The sequence below is a fragment of the Rhinoderma darwinii genome, chromosome 12 (assembly GCF_050947455.1).
Source record: "Rhinoderma darwinii isolate aRhiDar2 chromosome 12, aRhiDar2.hap1, whole genome shotgun sequence".
NCBI classification, from domain to species: domain Eukaryota; kingdom Metazoa; phylum Chordata; class Amphibia; order Anura; family Rhinodermatidae; genus Rhinoderma; species Rhinoderma darwinii.
This window is the reverse complement of record NC_134698.1, coordinates 32,014,445-32,032,812: the sequence shown is the minus strand read 5'-3', so window position 1 is coordinate 32,032,812 and position 18,368 is coordinate 32,014,445. Positions and strand designations below refer to the sequence as shown.

The window sequence follows — 18,368 nt, the reverse complement described above, 5'->3', positions numbered from 1 at the left end:
AATGCTGGCGACAGGTTCCCTTTAAGCTGGATGTGTGGCGTAAATTGTCTCTGTCATTGGCAGATGTAATTTAATTAAAATGATATGGATGCCTCAACTGCTATATCTCTTACACAATGCACCAATATGGTTACCTCAGCGGTTCTTTTACAAGGTTAATAGGCTATTTCGGTCTCTTATATGGAACACGGGGCATGCGCGCATAAAATTGGAGACTTTACAGAGAGATAAGACAGACGGAGGTCTGGCGGTTCCTAACAACCGACTGTATTATCTGGCTTCTCAGTAGCAGCATCTCAGAGGGTGGGATATTGATGACTCAGATTCCAATAGGCTGCTCCCACATTTCCTATGTTCAGACTCTTTATACGAGGCATTAGAGGTCCATAAATTTAAACCGCATACCAAGAATTATCCAACGCTGTATTTGATGCACAAAAAATATGGTGGAGTGTTAGAAATGTTCAAGGTATCACGGGTTGTACACAATATACAGCTATCTGGGATACGCCGTGGTTGCCTCATGAACACTAACAGATTTTGCTATGTGGAAGGACAAAGGGGTTTGTAGAATGGACCAGTTGTTGGATAATCAGGATAATTAAAGTTATTTTCACGTTTACAGACAGAGTTTTATCTTCCTCATACCCAATTTTATAAATATCTTCAAGTTAGTCATGCGTACGGTATGGAGAATAGGAGTAACGCTATCACACTAATGGATAATGTCCCGATACTAGTCTTGCTAATAACTCCTCATACATCTAGCCTTATATATCTGTTATATACAAAAATCTTCTGATAAGATTCCTAGATGACTCAACTTCCATATTGAGGAGTAAATGGGAAAGAGATCTTGGGCCCATAGAAGAGAGTCAGTGGGGGGGATATATTGTCGCAAATTCCTAAACTTTCTATGAATTAGGCACATCATATCTCATCTATTTCTGGTACATCGGGTGTATAGAACGCCGGAACTTCTGACTAAAATTGGGGTCAGGGACTAGACTGTCCTTGGTGTGGTGGGGAACCTGGCACGTTGATCCACATGTGTGCAGCTGCGACAGTTTTGGTCTGAGGTAGTGGACACTATCTTCTATCTATAAAGTGTCGGTAGATTTCACTCCGTTTGTATGTGTCCTAGGGTATGTGGAGGATATTTCTATCTCTGAACATGTTAACCCGGCCGTTGCTCATATGCTGTATGTGGCTAGGAAGCTTATTGCACAACATTGGCTAGATGACAGACCACCTACGCTATCGTAATTCTGTAACAAAGTCACGTGATTAACACGTATGGAAAGACATTTACACAGCTAGAAATGTTAAGCATACATTCAATAAAATATGGTGGATAGCAGGGGCCTGTGTTCATTGTCGGATGTTGCGGCTGAGTTGCAGTCTAGACCGCGATAGCCGGGTAGATTATTTATGATGCTTAGAGTAATCTGATTGGCTTTAGGGGAATTTTGTGAACGCTCTTTCGAATATGCAATAGATTTATAGATGGTATATTATGTATTTGATACAGATTTATGAGAGGTTATTCTGTATTCATGAGCATGCATTCTTTGGAAGAAGGGGGGGGGGGGGGGGAAGTGTTATAGGTTTTGCGATGCTGTATCGCAAATGTTTTTTTTTTTGTTGAAAACTTACTTTATTTTAAAAAAAAAAAAAAGCAAAGGGAACCAAGGGCAAGACCACAAGGAAAGAGAAAAACCATAATGGAGGGAGATTACGATCGATGCACCAACGGAAGTGGGTCTACCAGGTACGGTAATAAATGAGGGCTTTTAAAGGCTTCCTAGACATGAGCGAGGCGATTGTATCCTGCTCCAAAAAAAAAATATTCATATCATATTCAGCCACCACACTGTTAAAATGCGTTAAACGTGGGGACCTTAAATTCTGGTGGAAAAAGGCAGTCCCTGAAAGAGTAGGTTGTGACATAGTTAAGGGCCACAGGACAGCGACAACCACATCTGCGTACCAACAGCGGCGTGGCCAGTGGAAGTAAATTGGTACAGGAGGCGGAGGCAATCCCAGGGGGCCACTAGGGCGTCAAACGTAGGACCTAGACACCATGAAGTGCACGTTTGGCCTGCCACACCTGACGTAAATCTGGTCGAAAACCTCTTGGAGAGACTACTCACCTGGGCCCACTCGTTCTTGACTGAAAGAAGTCCACATTCCAGTTGTCAATCCCTGGGACGCGCACCACCGAGGGAGTGGAAACGCAACGGACTGCCCAAGTTAGAATACTTGCGACCTCCACCATCACTGATGTGCTCGGTGATACAGCTCAGCCTCGGCCATGAAATGGTCTGTTTGGACTCACACCAGCAGGCTGGACAGAAGCACTGTCCAATGCAGAAGGCAAAGCAAGTTATCCCTCAATTCCAGTAGGTTGATGGGAAGAGAGGGTACTTGCTGGGACCACAGTCCCTGTGCCATGAGGGTCTGAGACGTTCCTCCACCACCCTTGAAACTCAAATCTGTGTAAAGGATCTTCCATTTCACCAGGAGGTAGGAGCAGCCGCAGGGAATGGTCGGGAAGATAGTCACAATTGACGGGGCCAACTGATAGATCCTTCTTCCTCTGTCTATCAATCCAAGGAGTCTGGACAGCAGTTCCACCGGGAGCAGACCTCCCATTGAAGGGGGCAAGTGCGGAACTGCAAAAGGAATGGCTTCAATCAAAGCCCCCATGGTGCAGAGAACTCTCATGTGGAGGAGGAGAGGTGGGAGAGCCTCTCTGCAATGAGCGCAACCGGGTCTAAAAAACAAAACAAAAAAAACAGCTCCTAAGAGACACTCCCCCAACTGAGTGTCTAAGGTCACACCGAGGAATGTGTCTGGGTAGGAGACAGACAAGACTTGGAGAAGTTGATGATCCAACTAAATCGGGTCAAGGTATCCAGGGTGATTTGGAGAACAGCTATGATGTTCTCCCTGGTAGGAGACTTGATCAAGAGGTCGTTAAGGTTAGGGGGGTGACAAACTCCCCTGGCCCGAAGGAGCGCTATCATTACAAAGGATTTTGGTAAAGACCTGCAGGGCTGTCGCCAGGCCGAACGGGAGTGCTACAAGCTGGTAATGGCAAAAGTAATGAAGCACAGGAAGCGGGATTGGCAAATGGAGGTACAGAGCAAAGAAATTACCTGTTCCATGGAGGCAATGACCGAAAGGAGAGATTCCACGAGGAAATGGCAAATGGCAGACCTGTCGCAGACACAGACGCTTGAAAGAAAGATAGTCTCTGGTGAAGGCAGAGTCTGTTACCTGTATGGTATCACAGACCTCTTTAATAAGACTATCCAGAGTAAAGGAAAACTTTGGATTGCTCCTCGTCCAGTTCTGACTCAGAGTGGAGTTCTGTGTCCCAACACCAAGAAACGGTGCATAGGAATGGTGAGTTCACTCAGCTACTGCACAGCAAGACAAATACTCCATCTTAAGAAAGGGAGTAATGCATGCTTCGTTACCCAAGGTTGGTCCTACCCTATTCCAGGCAGTGTAGTGCTTGGGACTTGAATGCGTTTGCACGATTGGGCACCATGGGAAGACCCCGTCCACAGAGACAAAAACAGGCTCCATGACAAGATGGCGGCTTTACGGGAATGGCGGCCACCACGAAGTAAGAGATCACTATGTAGTCAATGGAGGAAAACAGGCTGGAGAGCGGCGAGGCCACTTAAACAAGTGGGTGGTGGGCAGAGTAGGAGAAGCTACACTTTAATTCTTAGTTTCAAGTCTCCTAGTGGCAACAGCACCTTCACACGGTATGTGTCTTGTAATGTAACAAACACAAAAACAGCCCCATAGAATTCTCTCCTCCACCAAACATTACAGTTGGCACAATGCAGTCAGACTAGTAACGTTATTATGGCTTTCGACAAAGGCAGACTCGTTCATCAGACGGCCAGATAGACATGTGTGATTCATCACTCCACAGAATACGTTTCCATTGTCCCAGAGTCTTTATACTACTCCATCCGACACTTGGCATGGTGCTTTGTGATGTAAGGCTTGCATGCAGCTTCTTGGCAATGGATACCCATGTCATGCGTGGGACAGTTTGTGCGCAGATGTTAAAGCCAGAGTAGGTTTGGAGCTCTGCAGTTATTGATTCAGCAGAGCGGTGGCAAATTTAATGTACTATGCCCCTCGGCTCTAACTTTAAATGGGCTGCCAATTTGTGGCCGAGCTGCTGTGGTTCCTAAATACTTCCACTTTGTAATAATATTACTCACAGTTGATCGCGGAATATCTAAAAAGGTAAGAAAATTTCACTAACTGACTTGAAACGGTGGTGTCCTATTACAGGACAACTTGGAATTCAGTGATCTCTATAGAACGACCCATTCTATCACAAATGTTAGTAAAGGCGACTGCATGGCTAGTAGCTGGATTTTAAACACCTGTGGCAATAGGACTAAATTAAATATCTGAAAATATTAAGAGGTGTGTCCCAATACTTTGGTCCATTTAGTGTAGGAATCACCTCCGGGCTTAATGGTGGGAAGCCCTCTATAACATTGATCTAGGAAAATCTCTATTGAATGAAATAATTTGTCGCAGAATCTTAAGTATACATGCCGGGCAGGGTAATTGTCACAAAAGTGAGCTATGGAAACCCCCTCTTAAAAATGCTTCCATTTAGGAAGTTTAAACAAAAAGATACCTTGTCTTTCAAAAGCTGGGTCTTTTTCATGGCGTAATTGGGTGGGGCTTTTCTAAACCGTTCCTTCTCTTTCACAATCTACAATAGAAAGAAGAACCAAATGAACTGTTAAAGGACGGGTGTCGCAAAAAAAATAATTTTTTATATCAACTTGCTTTTAGTGTTTTATTAAAATACATTTTATTTGTGTGTTTGTGTTTAACTTTTTTTTTTCTCCAGCTTTTACTTCACTATGGGGGCTGCCATTTTTTTTTCCATCTCTGTATGTCGATTAACGACACATACAGAGATGGAATACGGCACATACATCCCCATAGAGAATGCAAACGGGAGCCGTTCCATTCACTATGGTGTACGCCGTCTGTGTTGGAACGGCCCATGCGCCGCTCCCACACAGTCCAAATGGAAGGTCTTTGGCCGAGCGACATCCGGCGCCATTTTCTTGTGGACCGGAAGCCGCGGCCGGACAGTAAGAGGACTACTTCCGGTCGCGGCTTCCGGACATGTATTCAGAAGCGAGCGGAGGGAGCGGACGGACCGGCGGCAGGAGCAGGTAAGTTATGTCTGTGTATGTTCGTGTTTTAGTGTGTGATTACCACTGTATGTAAACCTACTACACTGTGTATTCGCTTAAAAAAATGGCGGCACACAGTGTAGGAGGTTTGAACATGCAATCCCCTCCTTTCTCTTGGCACTAGCCAGGATAAAGGAGGGGGGATTGTTTGAGGCCGCTAGAGCGAGTGTGTCTTCTCAAATTTTGCGGCATAAAGCAATGTGGTTGCTTTACCACATGCCAATGCTGCAATTTTGGGAATTGCTCCCTCTAGTGACCAGCACAGGGAAATTTTATAAATTAGAATCTAATTTATAATATTTCCTGACCGGTTGAAAAAATTAAAAAAATGAGAACAATGTCTAATCATGTATTTACTAACTGTTTAACAAAAAAAAAAAAATTTCTAGCGACAAATTCCCATTAAGCACAAATTTAAGAGAAAAACAAAAACCTCAAATCAAAATATCGAGTTACAGGTAGAAAACAGTGTGAAGTTTTGGGGTATTTTTTTTTTACGCATTGACTCCTATGATTGAGCATGATTGTTAAAATTCTAATCATTTTTTTTTTTTTATTATTGCAGATTTTTTTTCTGTGATGATAGAGAGGACTGCTGAGAAGTGATCTCTACAGAACAGGAAGGGTCAGTTTATTGTGAGGCTCAGTGCCCAGAGTAAAAACTGCAAGATTTTAGGATTAATTTTATATAAAAAGAAATAGAAAATAAATTATTTTTTTTTGTGTTCAAAAAAACTTCTTAAAAAATCAGCTTAACATAAAAGCTTGATTTAAACGAAAGGCCATTTTCTGACGACACACTCCTAACGGAGATTTAAAATTAAAAATGTAAACGGTCTATGTAAGGGTATGTTCACACGGCCTATTTACGGACGTAATTCGGGCGTTTTTGCCCCGAATTACGTCTGAAAATAGCGCCTCAATAGCGCTGACAAACATCTGCCCATTGAAAGCAATGGGCAGACGTTTGTCTGTTCACACGAGGCGTATATTTACGCGCCGCTGTCAAATGACGGCGCGCAAATAGACGCCCGCGTCAAAGAAGTGACCTGTCACTTCTTTGGCCGTAATTGGAGCCGCTATTCATTGACTCCAATGAATAGCAGCGCTAAATACGGCCGTAATTGACGCGGCGTTCAAGCGCCTGCACATGCCGTTACGGCTGAAATTACGGGGATGTTTTCAGGCTGAAACATCCCCGTAATTTCAGCCGTAACGGACGCCCTCGTGTGAACATACCCTAACAATGATGCCAAGTGGTTTCAGAATGAGCCCGTAAAACATATGCCTGCCTTTGTAACCAACTTTTATTGCTAGACTTTATTTATTGCGCTCGCTCTATAAATAAGCAACTTCGCAAATGGTCTTGATTAAAATGCTATGGTTTACTCTACCGCTCTCCTATGAAGACCTATATGTCTCCATGGTTACAGACTACACATTGTAGTCTGATCCTGTAGTCATACTCCTATCTGTTTGCCAAGCCTTGATAAGCTGTCCCAAAATATTTAAAGATTACCTGGTGACTTAAGTTTTTTTTTTGTTTAATTGGGTTTCATGGTTTTTTAAAAAAACAAAACAAAAAACACACAACACAAGCACTTTAACTACTGTATTTTGAGGACTAATCCCCTTCAAGTAGTTGACATGGTCACCAGCAAGTTCTGGCCTTCAAACAACTTTTTTCTACTCTGGAGGAAATACCTAATTTACTCCTGATCACCTATAGTACAAGAAATGGTAAGGGAATTGAGCCATTCAGGACTGAACAAATGAGGGACAGTCTTTTTGTTGCAGCATTATGGCATTTCATTCAATATATTAAATTATAGAGGAGGCAGCTACAAATCACTTACGTCTTCAATGTCTTGGTCATTGAACTTGTGGTTCATGGCCTCCTTAATAGTGACTTCTTTTTTGTTAATCTCATCCAGTGTGGGGAGCTGCATGGCCGCTGAGAACATCTACAAAACCAAACAGGCCTTCGTGTAATTAAAGCTTATAATCCCAGGCCAATAAGGAAATTATAACCAATGGGGAATTAGAATAAATAGTCGTTGTCCATTCCAATGTTTTAGAAATAAAAAAAACAGAATGGGATTATAAGGCACAAACCGGATAAATGCCATCTAAGACCATTCCCAGCAATTTAGAAAAATACCAAAAATTTAACAGCCACCCCCCCCCCCCCCCATCACAAAAAAGATAAAAATACGCAATTTACATAATACTCACAGCTTCCTTCCACTTCATGAATTCACTTTCTGTGAACTCCTGGTTGGACACAAATTCTAAGCGAAATACTCTCTGGTCACTTCCATGTCTAAATGAGATCAAAGCGGATACAAATATATGATAATCAAAACGAGTAATAATTTTTTTTTTATTGGCAATATGCATGACATTTTTTTTACAAGATACACTTCCAGAGAAGCATTACCGGAGCTGCAGACCTTTGTTTGTCCTTGTGCTACCCAATTGGTACACTTTTGCAGTTTCCACTACGCCAGTAATTTCGGCAACCTGAGTAAGAAAGAACTTACACTTAAAAGTCACAGTCCGCACGCTATATATCCACATGGTCTCATTGGACGAAAATTCCTCTCCTCTTCCACATATCACACTCTGGTAGCCTAACCCACAACTCCCCCTTAAAGTGCGGCTCAACGTTCGGCAAACTTCTGACATGGCATAGTGACGTCAGAAGTTTGTATTGGTCGGGGTCTGAGCGCGGAGACCTCCACCAACCGCTAGAACGAAGCAGCTGAAGTGCCAGTGTGAGCGCTCAGCTGCTTAGTTTCTGTTCGGCTTTTTCCGGAAATAAATGTATCAGTGTACGGACTCAATAGAAAGTCTGTGAGCCCATACTCCGATATGTCGGCTTTCCGGAAAAAGCCGAACAGAAACAAAAGCATCCAATAGCTCACACGAGCACTTCAGCTGCTTCGTTCTAGCGGTTTGTGGGGGTCTCCGTGCTCGGACTCCCAATACAAACTTTTGACATGTCACTATGACATGTCAGAAGTTTGTCGAACATTTAGCTACACTTCAACGCAAAATCCCTGTTAAACTGTGAAAACACAATGTGCCGCCTTTCGTGATTTTGCCTGCAACAATTGTATAGACGCCATGTGAGTAGCAGCTCTAATGTTTTTCTTGTTTATATTGCATCTGGAGTTTGGAGTCCAGGTTCACCACGACACCCCCCCCCCCCCTCCGCCACCATATTTCCCCTGGTCTTCTCTTCTGCCTCCATTTTCTATATTTGTTTAGCTGATGTTTCACATCTTGTGACTACTTTAACAGATTCCAAAGCACCCTGTGCTACAAAGGAGAATAAGCCATTATTATATCTGTCATACATCATAATTTATTATGCTAGTTTACATTGCTGTTGTGTACACCCACGCGAACAAGATGTGAATCTCACTTCTTATTTGGGGGTGGGGGGGTATTACCCCCCCTTTGTAATTATTCCTTCTTTATAGCAGTATTTCCTTCCAATGTGAATCATTTATTGCCTTTCTAAAATTAATAAAGATTTTAATATGAAAAAAAAAAATTATCTTACAGAACGTGCGCACAGTAAGTATTTTAGTTTCCCTGAGCCCTGTTGCCCATCAGTGGCATCAAGGGGGGCCAGTTATTAACTCCGGTGCCCTTACTTAAAAGGGAGTAGCATGAAGGAGCCGACATTACGTGGCTTCTAACTGGCCAACAGGGCGTAGGGTAACTAATTTTACTTAAAAATGTTTGGCTCCATAAAGCAGGAGCCTATTTGATGGATGTACATGCACCCTCTGGCTCGATTTATCAGGGCGCCTTATAAATGGCCTAATATTAAAAGGATCTGTTAGAGGTAACAATTTCCATAGCTCTAACACACCTACCCTGTAAACCGGCTTGCTGTTATGATTCCCGATACCGATCCGCACGAAGCATCCAGAAACGGTCTTGGCGAAAAAAGGCATGTGGCACCAACGTTCCAACTTATGACGTGATAGGCGTACTTTATTAAGTTCTTCTGGCAAAGAAACCGGTAAAGACTTTGGAGGAATTTCTTCTGTTCTGTGGGGAAAAAATAAATAAATTGTATTAGATTTTTTCTTAAATCTGTCTATCCATCCACGCACATACCCATATGAACTTGTTGCGTCTAGTAAAAAAAAAACAAAAAAAAAAAAACAACGAGAGCTTATGTTCCATGAGACCAGCAATAGTGCACACTGCTTTCCTCTCGACTTACATTAAACACATTGTATCTAACCGGTTCCCAAGCCCCGGCTGTATATAAACACCCAGCGGTTAGGGCCCTTAAAACCAGCGCCATAGTGCATTTACGGCACAGGTTTTAGCAGGCTGCCCGAACGATCGGGCAGCTGAATGTCGCTTTCGCTGCTTTTATCTTCTCTGGTCACTTGTACACAGCGCTCTATTGGTCCCGGTGATCATGTGACTGGTCACATGATCGCCGGGATGCAGTTACTGGCAGGTTGCTGCTGGATCTAACTAGATAATTCACTGTATTTTAACGATATATATTGTGCTCCCACAAATATGAACATTTGAAAATTCACTGAAGTGATAAATGAGTAAAATGTATAATTTTTATTTCATAACTCTCTAAAAACAGGGGTACAATCACCACTGTGAAAAGCCCAACCGTGTATTTAAAAACGTATTAAACACAATACTCCCAGTCCTAGTTAGTTTGCGAACCCTTTGTGACTGGGTATGTAAACAGAGATATCAAAATATTGAATCAGCGTATAACATTGGTTAAGCAGTGGTTTGGACCCTCGTTCACACAGGAGCCTGCGTTAACCGCACCAGATTCTTCCAATGTACAGATGCACAGGTTCCCAAGCCCCGGCTGTATATAAACACCCAGCGGTTAGGGCCCTTAAAACCTGCGCCATAGTGCATTTACGGCACAGGTTTTAGCAGGCTGCCCGAACGATCGGGCAGCTGAATGTCGCTTTCGCTGCTTTTATCTTCTCTGGTCACTTGTACACAGCGCTCTATTGGTCCCGGTGATCATGTGACTGGTCACATGATCGCCGGGATGCAGTTACTGGCAGGTTGCTGCTGGATCTAACTAGACCACCCAGCACAGCCCCATTAGTGACAGTCACTTTTACGGCTCGGGTTTTAACTTGCTGCCCACGCGATCGGGCAGCTGAATGTCAGGTCTCCGGCTGTCTAAGGAGAAGATAGAAGCAGCTTTCGTTGCTTCTGTCTTCTCCGATGTCTTTTTACACAGCGCTCAATGAACGCTGTGTATAGGAACAGAGACAGCAGCAGCGGCCTCTATTCCTCCCGGTGATCATGTGACTGGTCACATGATCGCCGGGTGCCGTTACTGACAGACTGCTGCTGGGTCTTACTAGACTCAGCACAGCCCATTTAGTGACAATCGTCACTATGAGAGGGCTGATTTCCCCTGTAACTGGGGCTGCTGTGCAGCCCCAGTTACAGTGGAAAAACATGGTGTAAAAGAAAGAAAAAAAATATATAAAGTACCCCAAAGGTCTTTTTTGACCTTTGAGGGACAGACCATAGTAATAAAAAAAGAGTAAAGTAAAGTGCAAAAAAAAATTAAGTACACATAAAATACCAACCGCAAAAAAAACATCATTGTTGTAACGCTAGCGCTGACCCAATTACCCTAATATAGACATGTAATATATTAAAATTTACGGTAGACAATAGTAACAGGATCAGTATAGCACGGGACCACAGCGGAGCTCTCAGGTCATGCGACTGCTCCCGTTGCGCGCCAAGCCACGCCCCCACCCACGGAGGGATTTAATTCAATAATGATAGTGCAGTGTATAACATCAAACTATAATACAATGTTTCAGTCTGTGTTGATGGCACTATAAAAATCCATAGTAATGACCAAGTAAACCTTGGTGCGTTTATCAAATACAACTAGAGGAACACTAAATGATCAACTTGGGCACAAATAGTAGAAATGTAAAAATATATATACTATTACATTTAGACATAACAGGATAAAAAGATGGAATAAAAAGATGAGTCACACAATGAGTAGGCGTCAACCTATGCTAGACCAAAGCATTAAATAGATGTAGTAGGTTATTTACACATATGTAGCAAAATGCAGACAAAGTATATATTGAAGGTCCAAGAGAAACAGCCGGACCATATGTAGAGTGTGTCATATAGTTACTAAATGTGAAGTGGCAATTAATATATGCAATGGTGAATATCGACAATGTTTAACCCCTTCCCGCACCTTGACGTTAATGCACGTCAATGTGTGCAGTAAGTTCGCGCACCTTGACATGCAGTTACGTCTGTGCTTTGACAGTTAACAGCCGTGCAGGGTGTCTGCCCTGCATTCCCCGTTGCCGATCAGCGGCCCATCGCCGCCGATTTCAGCAGTTAACGCCTTAGCTGCGGCGTTCGATTTTGAACGCCACAATTAAGGTGTTTAGCGCCGATCGGCAGCCCACATGTGAAATCACGGGGGCTGGCGATGGTACCCATGGCAACCGGACGCCAGACAATGACTTCCGGGCTGCCATGTACAGAAGCCTTTGAGGACCACACAAAAAAGCGTAAAAATAAGTTATAAGTGATATAAACAAGAACTGCTTTTTTTCCTATAGTAAGTCTTATTATAGGGAAAAAAATGAACATGTAAAAAAAAAAGTACACATATTTGGTATCGCAGCGTTCGTAACGACCCCAACTATAATACTATAATATTTTTCCCGCACATTGAACTCCGCAAAAAAAATTAAACGCAAATCAATGCCAGAATCACTATTTTTTGGTCACTACCCCTCCCAAAATATACAATAAAAAGTGATCAAAAAGTCGCATGTACGCCAAAATAGTACCGATACAAACTACAACCCGTCCCGCAAAAAACAAGCCCTTACACCGCTTTTTTGACAGAAAAATACAAAGAAGTTATGGCTCTCAGAATAAGGTGACAAAAAAATATTTTTTTTCTCTAAATAAGTTAGTTATTTTATTGCGCAAACGCTGCAAAACATAAAAAATATATATATATACATATGATATCACTGTAATCGTACCGACCCGCAGAATAAAATATAATGGTCATTTATAGCCCAGGGTGAGCGCTGTAAAAAATAAATAAAAATCATTGTCAGAATTGATGGTTTTTGGTCACCTGGCTTGCTGAAAAATGGAATAAGAAAAAATAAATAAAAAAAAAAATCAAAAATAAAAAATAAAAAAAAAATCGCATGTACGCCAAAATGGTAACAATGAAATCTACAGATTGTCCCGCATAGAATAAGCCATCACACGGCTCCGGTGGTGAAAAAATAAAAAAAGTTCTGGCTCAGAATACGGCGATGAAAAATGTGCAGTGTTCCAAAAGCGGATAAGATCAGGCGCCATTTATAAGTGCCACATATATGCGGATTATTTATTTACCGCATTATACCCTCTTATTATGCCCCTGATTTACTCTGCCCAGCCTACATATGCCCCCACATTATAAACTGAAATACCAAAAAAGCCAGAGCTACTACCAAGCTAAATCTGTGCTCCAAAAGCCAAATGGCATCCCTCCTTTCTGAGCCCTACAGAGTGCCCAAACAGCAGTTTACGTCCACCGATATGGCATCGGAGAACCCGGTTAATATTTTATGAGGTATTTGTGGCACAACATATAGTGCACTATAATGGCACATCAGTGGAAAATTGTAATTTTCACTCTGCACTATCTGCTGCGCATTAAAGGACGAGTGTCGCATAATTTTTTTTTATATCAATTTGCTTTTAGTGTTTTATTAAAAAAATTATTTGTGTGTGTTTTACTTGATTTTTTAACTTTTTCTTGTCTATGGGGGCTGCCATTTTTTTTGCCATCTCTGTATGTGTCGATTAACGACACATACAGACATGGAATACGGCACATACAGCCCCATAGTGAATGCGAACGGAGCCCGTTCCATACACTATGCTGTACGCCGTCTGTGTGGGAACGGCGCATGCGCCGCTCCCACACAGTCCAAATTGAAGGTCTTCGGCCGAGCGACGTCCGGCGCCATTTTCTTGTGGACCGGAAGCCGCGGCCGGAAAGTAAGATTACTACTTCCGGACGCGGCTTCCGGACTTGTGCACTTGGAGCGGAGGTAGCAGACGGAGCGGACGAACCAGAGGGAGCGGCGGCGGCAGGAGCAGGTAAATTAGGTCTGTGTATGTACGTGTTTTACTGTGTGTTTACTACGGTTTGTAAGCCTACTAGACTGTGTGTTAGCTCAAAAAATGGCAACACACAGTGTAGGAGGTTTGACCGTTCAATCCCCTCCTTTCTCCTGGCACTAGCCAGGATAAAGGAGGGGGGATTCTGTGAGCTCACTAGAGCGAGTGTGTATTCTCAAATTTTGCAGCATAAAGCAATGTGGTTGCTTTACCCCATGCCAATGCTGCAATTTTGGGAATTGCTCCGTCTAGTGACCAGCACTGGGAAATGTTATAAATTAGAATCTAATTTATAATATTTCCTGACTTGAGAAAAAATTGTAAAAAATTAGAACAATGTTTAATCACTTATACACTGTTTAACTAAAAAAAAAAAAATAATGTTTTTTCTAGCGACACATTACCTTTAACCCCTTCCCGCTCCTTGACGTACTATTACGTCATGGCAGCTGTATCGTTCGCGCTCCATGCCGTAATAGTACGTCTCAGGAGTAACGGCCGTTTCGGCCGTCCTCCCGACACATACAGGAGCTGTGACGCTGCTGTCTTGTTCAGCAGCTGTCACAGCTCCTACAGCGGGGACCGATCGCTGTGTCCCCGCTGATTAACCCCTTAAAAGCCGCGTTCTATAGAGATCGCGGCTTTTTAGGGGTTAAGCTGCCATCGCCGGCCTGCTACGCGACAGCGGCCGGCGATGGTGACTATGGCAACCGGACACCAAACAATGGCGTCCGGCTATGCCATAGACGGAAGCCTAGTGGGTCCTGACAACGTCAGGACCCACTATGCTTGCTGTCAGTGAGTAGCTGACAGTTCTAATACACTGCACTACGCATGTAGTGCAGTGTATTAGAATAGCGATCAGGGCCTCCTGCCCTCATGTCCCCTAGTGGGACAAAGTAATAAAGTTAAAAAAAAGTTAAAAAAAGATGTGTAAAAATAAGAAAATAAAAGTTTTAAAAGTAATAAAAGTAAAAGTCCCACTTTTTCCCTTATCAGTCATTTATTATTAATAAAAATATATAAACAAACAAATAAACTATACATAATTGGTATCGCCGCGTCCGTAACGGCCTGAACTACAAAATTATTTTGTTATTTATCCCGCACGGTGAACGCCGTAAAAAAAAATATTAATAAACCGTACCACAATCACAATTGTTTGGTCACTTCACCTCCCAAAAAATGGAATAAAAAGAGATCAAAAAGTCGCATGTACCTAAAAATGGTACTGATGGAAAATACAGTTCGTTACGCAAAAAATAAGTCCTCGCACGGCTTTATTGATTGAAAAATAAAAACGTTCTGGCTCTTAGAATAAGGTAACACAAAAAGTGAATGATTGTTTACAAAACATATTTTATTGTGCAAACGCCATAAGACATAAAAAAAAACTATAAACATCTGGTATCACCGTAATCGTATCGCCCCGCAGAATAAAGTGAATATGTCATTTATAGCGCACGGTGAACGCTGTAAAAAAAAAAGTATACAAAAACAATAGTAGAATTGCTGTTTTTTAGTCACCACGCCACCTAAAAATGGAATAAAAACTGATCAAAAAGCCGCATGCACCCCATGAAAACTACAATGGATTCCTCAAGGGGTCTAGTTTCCAAATTGGGGTCACTTTTGGGGGGTTTCCAATGTTTTGGCACCACAAGACCTCTTCAAACCGGACATGGTGCCTAATAAAAAAGAGGGCTCAAAATCCGCTAGGTGCTCCTTTGCTTCGGAGGCCGGTGCTTCAGTCCATTACCGCCCGAGGGCAACATGTGGGATATTTCTCTAAACTGCAGAATCTGGGCAATAAGTATTGAGTTGCGTTTCTCTGATAAATCCTTTTGTGTTATAAAAAAAATGGTATAAAAAGAGTAAATTTCACCTCTACTTTGCTCTAAATTTCTGTGAAACACCTAAAGGGTTCATAAACTTTCTACATGCTGTTGTGAATACTTTGAGGGGTTTGATAGGGGTTTCTAATATATGGGCCCCTCAAAGCAACTTCAGAAATGAACTGGAACCTAAAAAAATAAATAAATGAGGCAATACTTCGCTTCTTACATAATACTGATAATGAGCAGTGCCCACTCCGAGATGACCCCAGTTTTGACCGTTTGTATAAACGGAGACCCCTATTAGACCGTTCCAGTGCCCGGTTTTCCCAAGCATACACCCCCGAGAAGTGTTTTTCTATTGATGAGTCCCTGGTACATTTTAAAGGGAGGGTTCAATTCCGCCAGTACCTGCCGGGTAAGAGGGCAAGGTATGGCGTGAAGATGTATAAGCTGTGCGAGAGTGCATCAGGGTATACCTACAGGTTTAGGATATATGAAGGAAAGGCCACCCCCAAACCAGACTGCATCCTGGACTACAATAGGTACATGGGAGGGATGGACTTGTCAAATCAAGTCCTGAAGCCCTACAGCGCCATGCGGTGTGGTATAAGAAGCTGGCCGGGCACATCATACAGATGGCTTTGTACAATTCGTATGTGCTACGTCGATGTGCAGGCCAGAGGGGAACTTTCCTGGAATTTCAAGATCTAATCTTTAGGGACCAGGAAGGGGGGACACCCAGTACTTCTGGAAGCGAGGCCACACGCATCGTACCAGGGCAACACTTTCCAGGAGAAGTTCCCCAAACCGGTTGAAAGGGAAATAGTCAAAAGAGGTGCAGAGTCTGCTATAAGAGGGGGATAAGGAAGAACACAATATACCAATGTGACACGTGTCCCGAAAAACCAGGGCTCTGTATAAAAGATTGTTTTAAAATGTATCATACATCCCTTGATTTTTAATTTACCCTGATGCACTCCGCACAGCTTACCCCCCTCATCTTTCCCTTCTGAGCCCTGCCGTATGCCCAGGCAGCTGATAACAGCCACATGTAGGGTATTGTCGTACCCAGGAGAACCCACATTACAATTTAAGGGGTGTATATCTCCGGTGGCGCATGCTGGGCACACTATATTGGACACTGAAATGGCATATACATATATAAAATTGCAAATCTCACACTGCACCATCTGCTGCGCATTATCTTTTACACAGTACCTGTTGGGTCAAAATGCTCACTACACCTCTAGATGAATGACTTAAGGGTGTAGTTTTTAAAATGGGGTCACTTCTCGGGGGTTTCAGCTGTACTGGTACCTCAGGGGCTTCTGCATACATGACTTAGCACCAGAAAAGCTCCAGTAGGCCAAATGGTGGTCCTTTTCTTCTGAGCCCTCCCATGGGCCCAAACGGCAGTTTATCACCACAAATGGGGTATTGCCGCACTAAGGACAAATTGGGCAACAAAATGGGGTATGTTGTTCCCTGTGAAAATAAGAAAATTTGATCAAAAATGACATTTTATTGGAAAAAATATCATTTTTTTCATTTCACAGCCCAATTCAAATAGGTGCTGTGAAAAAACTGTGCGGTCAAAATGATAACAAAAACCATAAATGAATTCCTTGAGGGGTGTAATTTCCAAAATGGGGTCACTTCTGGTGGGTTTCCATTGTTTTGATACCTCAACGCCTCTTCAAACCTGGCATGCTGCCTAAAATATATTCTAATAAAAAAGAGGCCTCAAAATGCACTAGGTGCTTCTTTGCTTCTAGGGCTTGTGTTTTAGTCCACGAGCGCACTAGAGCCACATGTGGGACATTTCTAAAAACTGCAGAATCTGGACAATACATATTTAGTAGTGTTTCTCTGGTAAAACCTTCTCTGTTACTAAAAAAAAATTGAATAAAATTGAAATTCAGCAGAAAAAATGAAATTTGCAAATTTCATTTCCACATTGCTTTAATTCCTGTGAAATGCCTGAAGGGTTAAAAAACTTTCTATATGCTGTTTTGAATACTTTGAGGGGTCTAGTTTTTAAAATGGGGTGTTTTATGGGGGTTTCTAATACATAGGCCCCTCAAATCCACTTCAGAACTGAACTGGCACCTTCAAAAAAAGGCTTTTGAAATTTTCTTAAGAATATGAGAAATTGCTGTTTATGTTCTAAACCTTGTAACGTCCAAGAAAAATAAAATAATGTTCAAAAAACGATGCCAATCTAAAGTAGACATATGGGAAATGTGAACTAGTAACTATTTTGGGTGGTATAACCGTCTGTTTTTCAAGCAGATGCATTTAAATTCTGAAAAATGCTATTTTATGTAAATTTTCTCTAAATTTTGCAATTTTTCACAAATAAAGACTGAATATATCGACCAAATTTTACCACGAACATGAAGCCCAAAGTGTCACGAGAAAACAATCTCAGAATCGCTTGGATAGGTTTAAGCATTCCGACGTTATTACCACATAAAGTGAAATATGTCAGATTTGAAAAATGGGCTCTGAGCCTTAAGGCCCAAACTAGGCTGCGTCCTTAAGGGGTTAAACCCTTCGCGCACCATGACTTTATAGCATGTCGTGGTGTGGGGGGGGGTGATACATGGAGCGTCTCACGCGCTGAGTCCGTGCCATACGTTGCAGGTGTCAGCTGTGTATTACAGCTGACACCCGGGACTAACGGACAGAAACAGCGATCACGCTTTTACAGGAGCCTGTAAAAATGACAATATACTGTCTCCTATGGGTACTAATAAAATATGTAAAAACAAAAGTAAATTAGTGGAAAAAATTAAATAGTTAAAGTCCAAAAAGAAACCCTTTTCACATTTTTTTCTCTTATGTAAAAAAAAATATATATAAAAAAAATTAAAAACAAATTGGTATCGCTGCGTCCGTAAAAGTTCAAGCTATTACAATATACCATTATTGAATTCGCATGGTGAACGCCGTGAAAAATAAAGAATTTTAAACAGCAAAATCAGTTTTTTGGTCACCTTCGCTCTACCAAAAAATTTAATAAAAAGTTTTCAAAAGGTCTTATGTACCAATAAAA

General features: G+C 42.2%; 1 protein-coding gene across 1 annotated transcript in view; it reads right to left on the bottom strand.

Moving 5' to 3' along the window:
- RTF1 (RTF1 homolog, Paf1/RNA polymerase II complex component) overlaps positions 1-18,368 on the bottom strand; it is a 71,669-nt gene that overhangs the window by 15,454 nt on the left and 37,847 nt on the right. The window contains exons 8-12 of the mRNA XM_075843318.1: positions 9,149-9,326; positions 7,699-7,781; positions 7,494-7,581; positions 7,115-7,222; positions 4,685-4,762 (exon numbers count right to left, since the gene is read on the bottom strand). Coding sequence (XP_075699433.1) covers positions 4,685-4,762; positions 7,115-7,222; positions 7,494-7,581; positions 7,699-7,781; positions 9,149-9,326 — 535 coding nt within the window. The remainder of the gene's footprint in view (positions 1-4,684; positions 4,763-7,114; positions 7,223-7,493; positions 7,582-7,698; positions 7,782-9,148; positions 9,327-18,368) is intronic.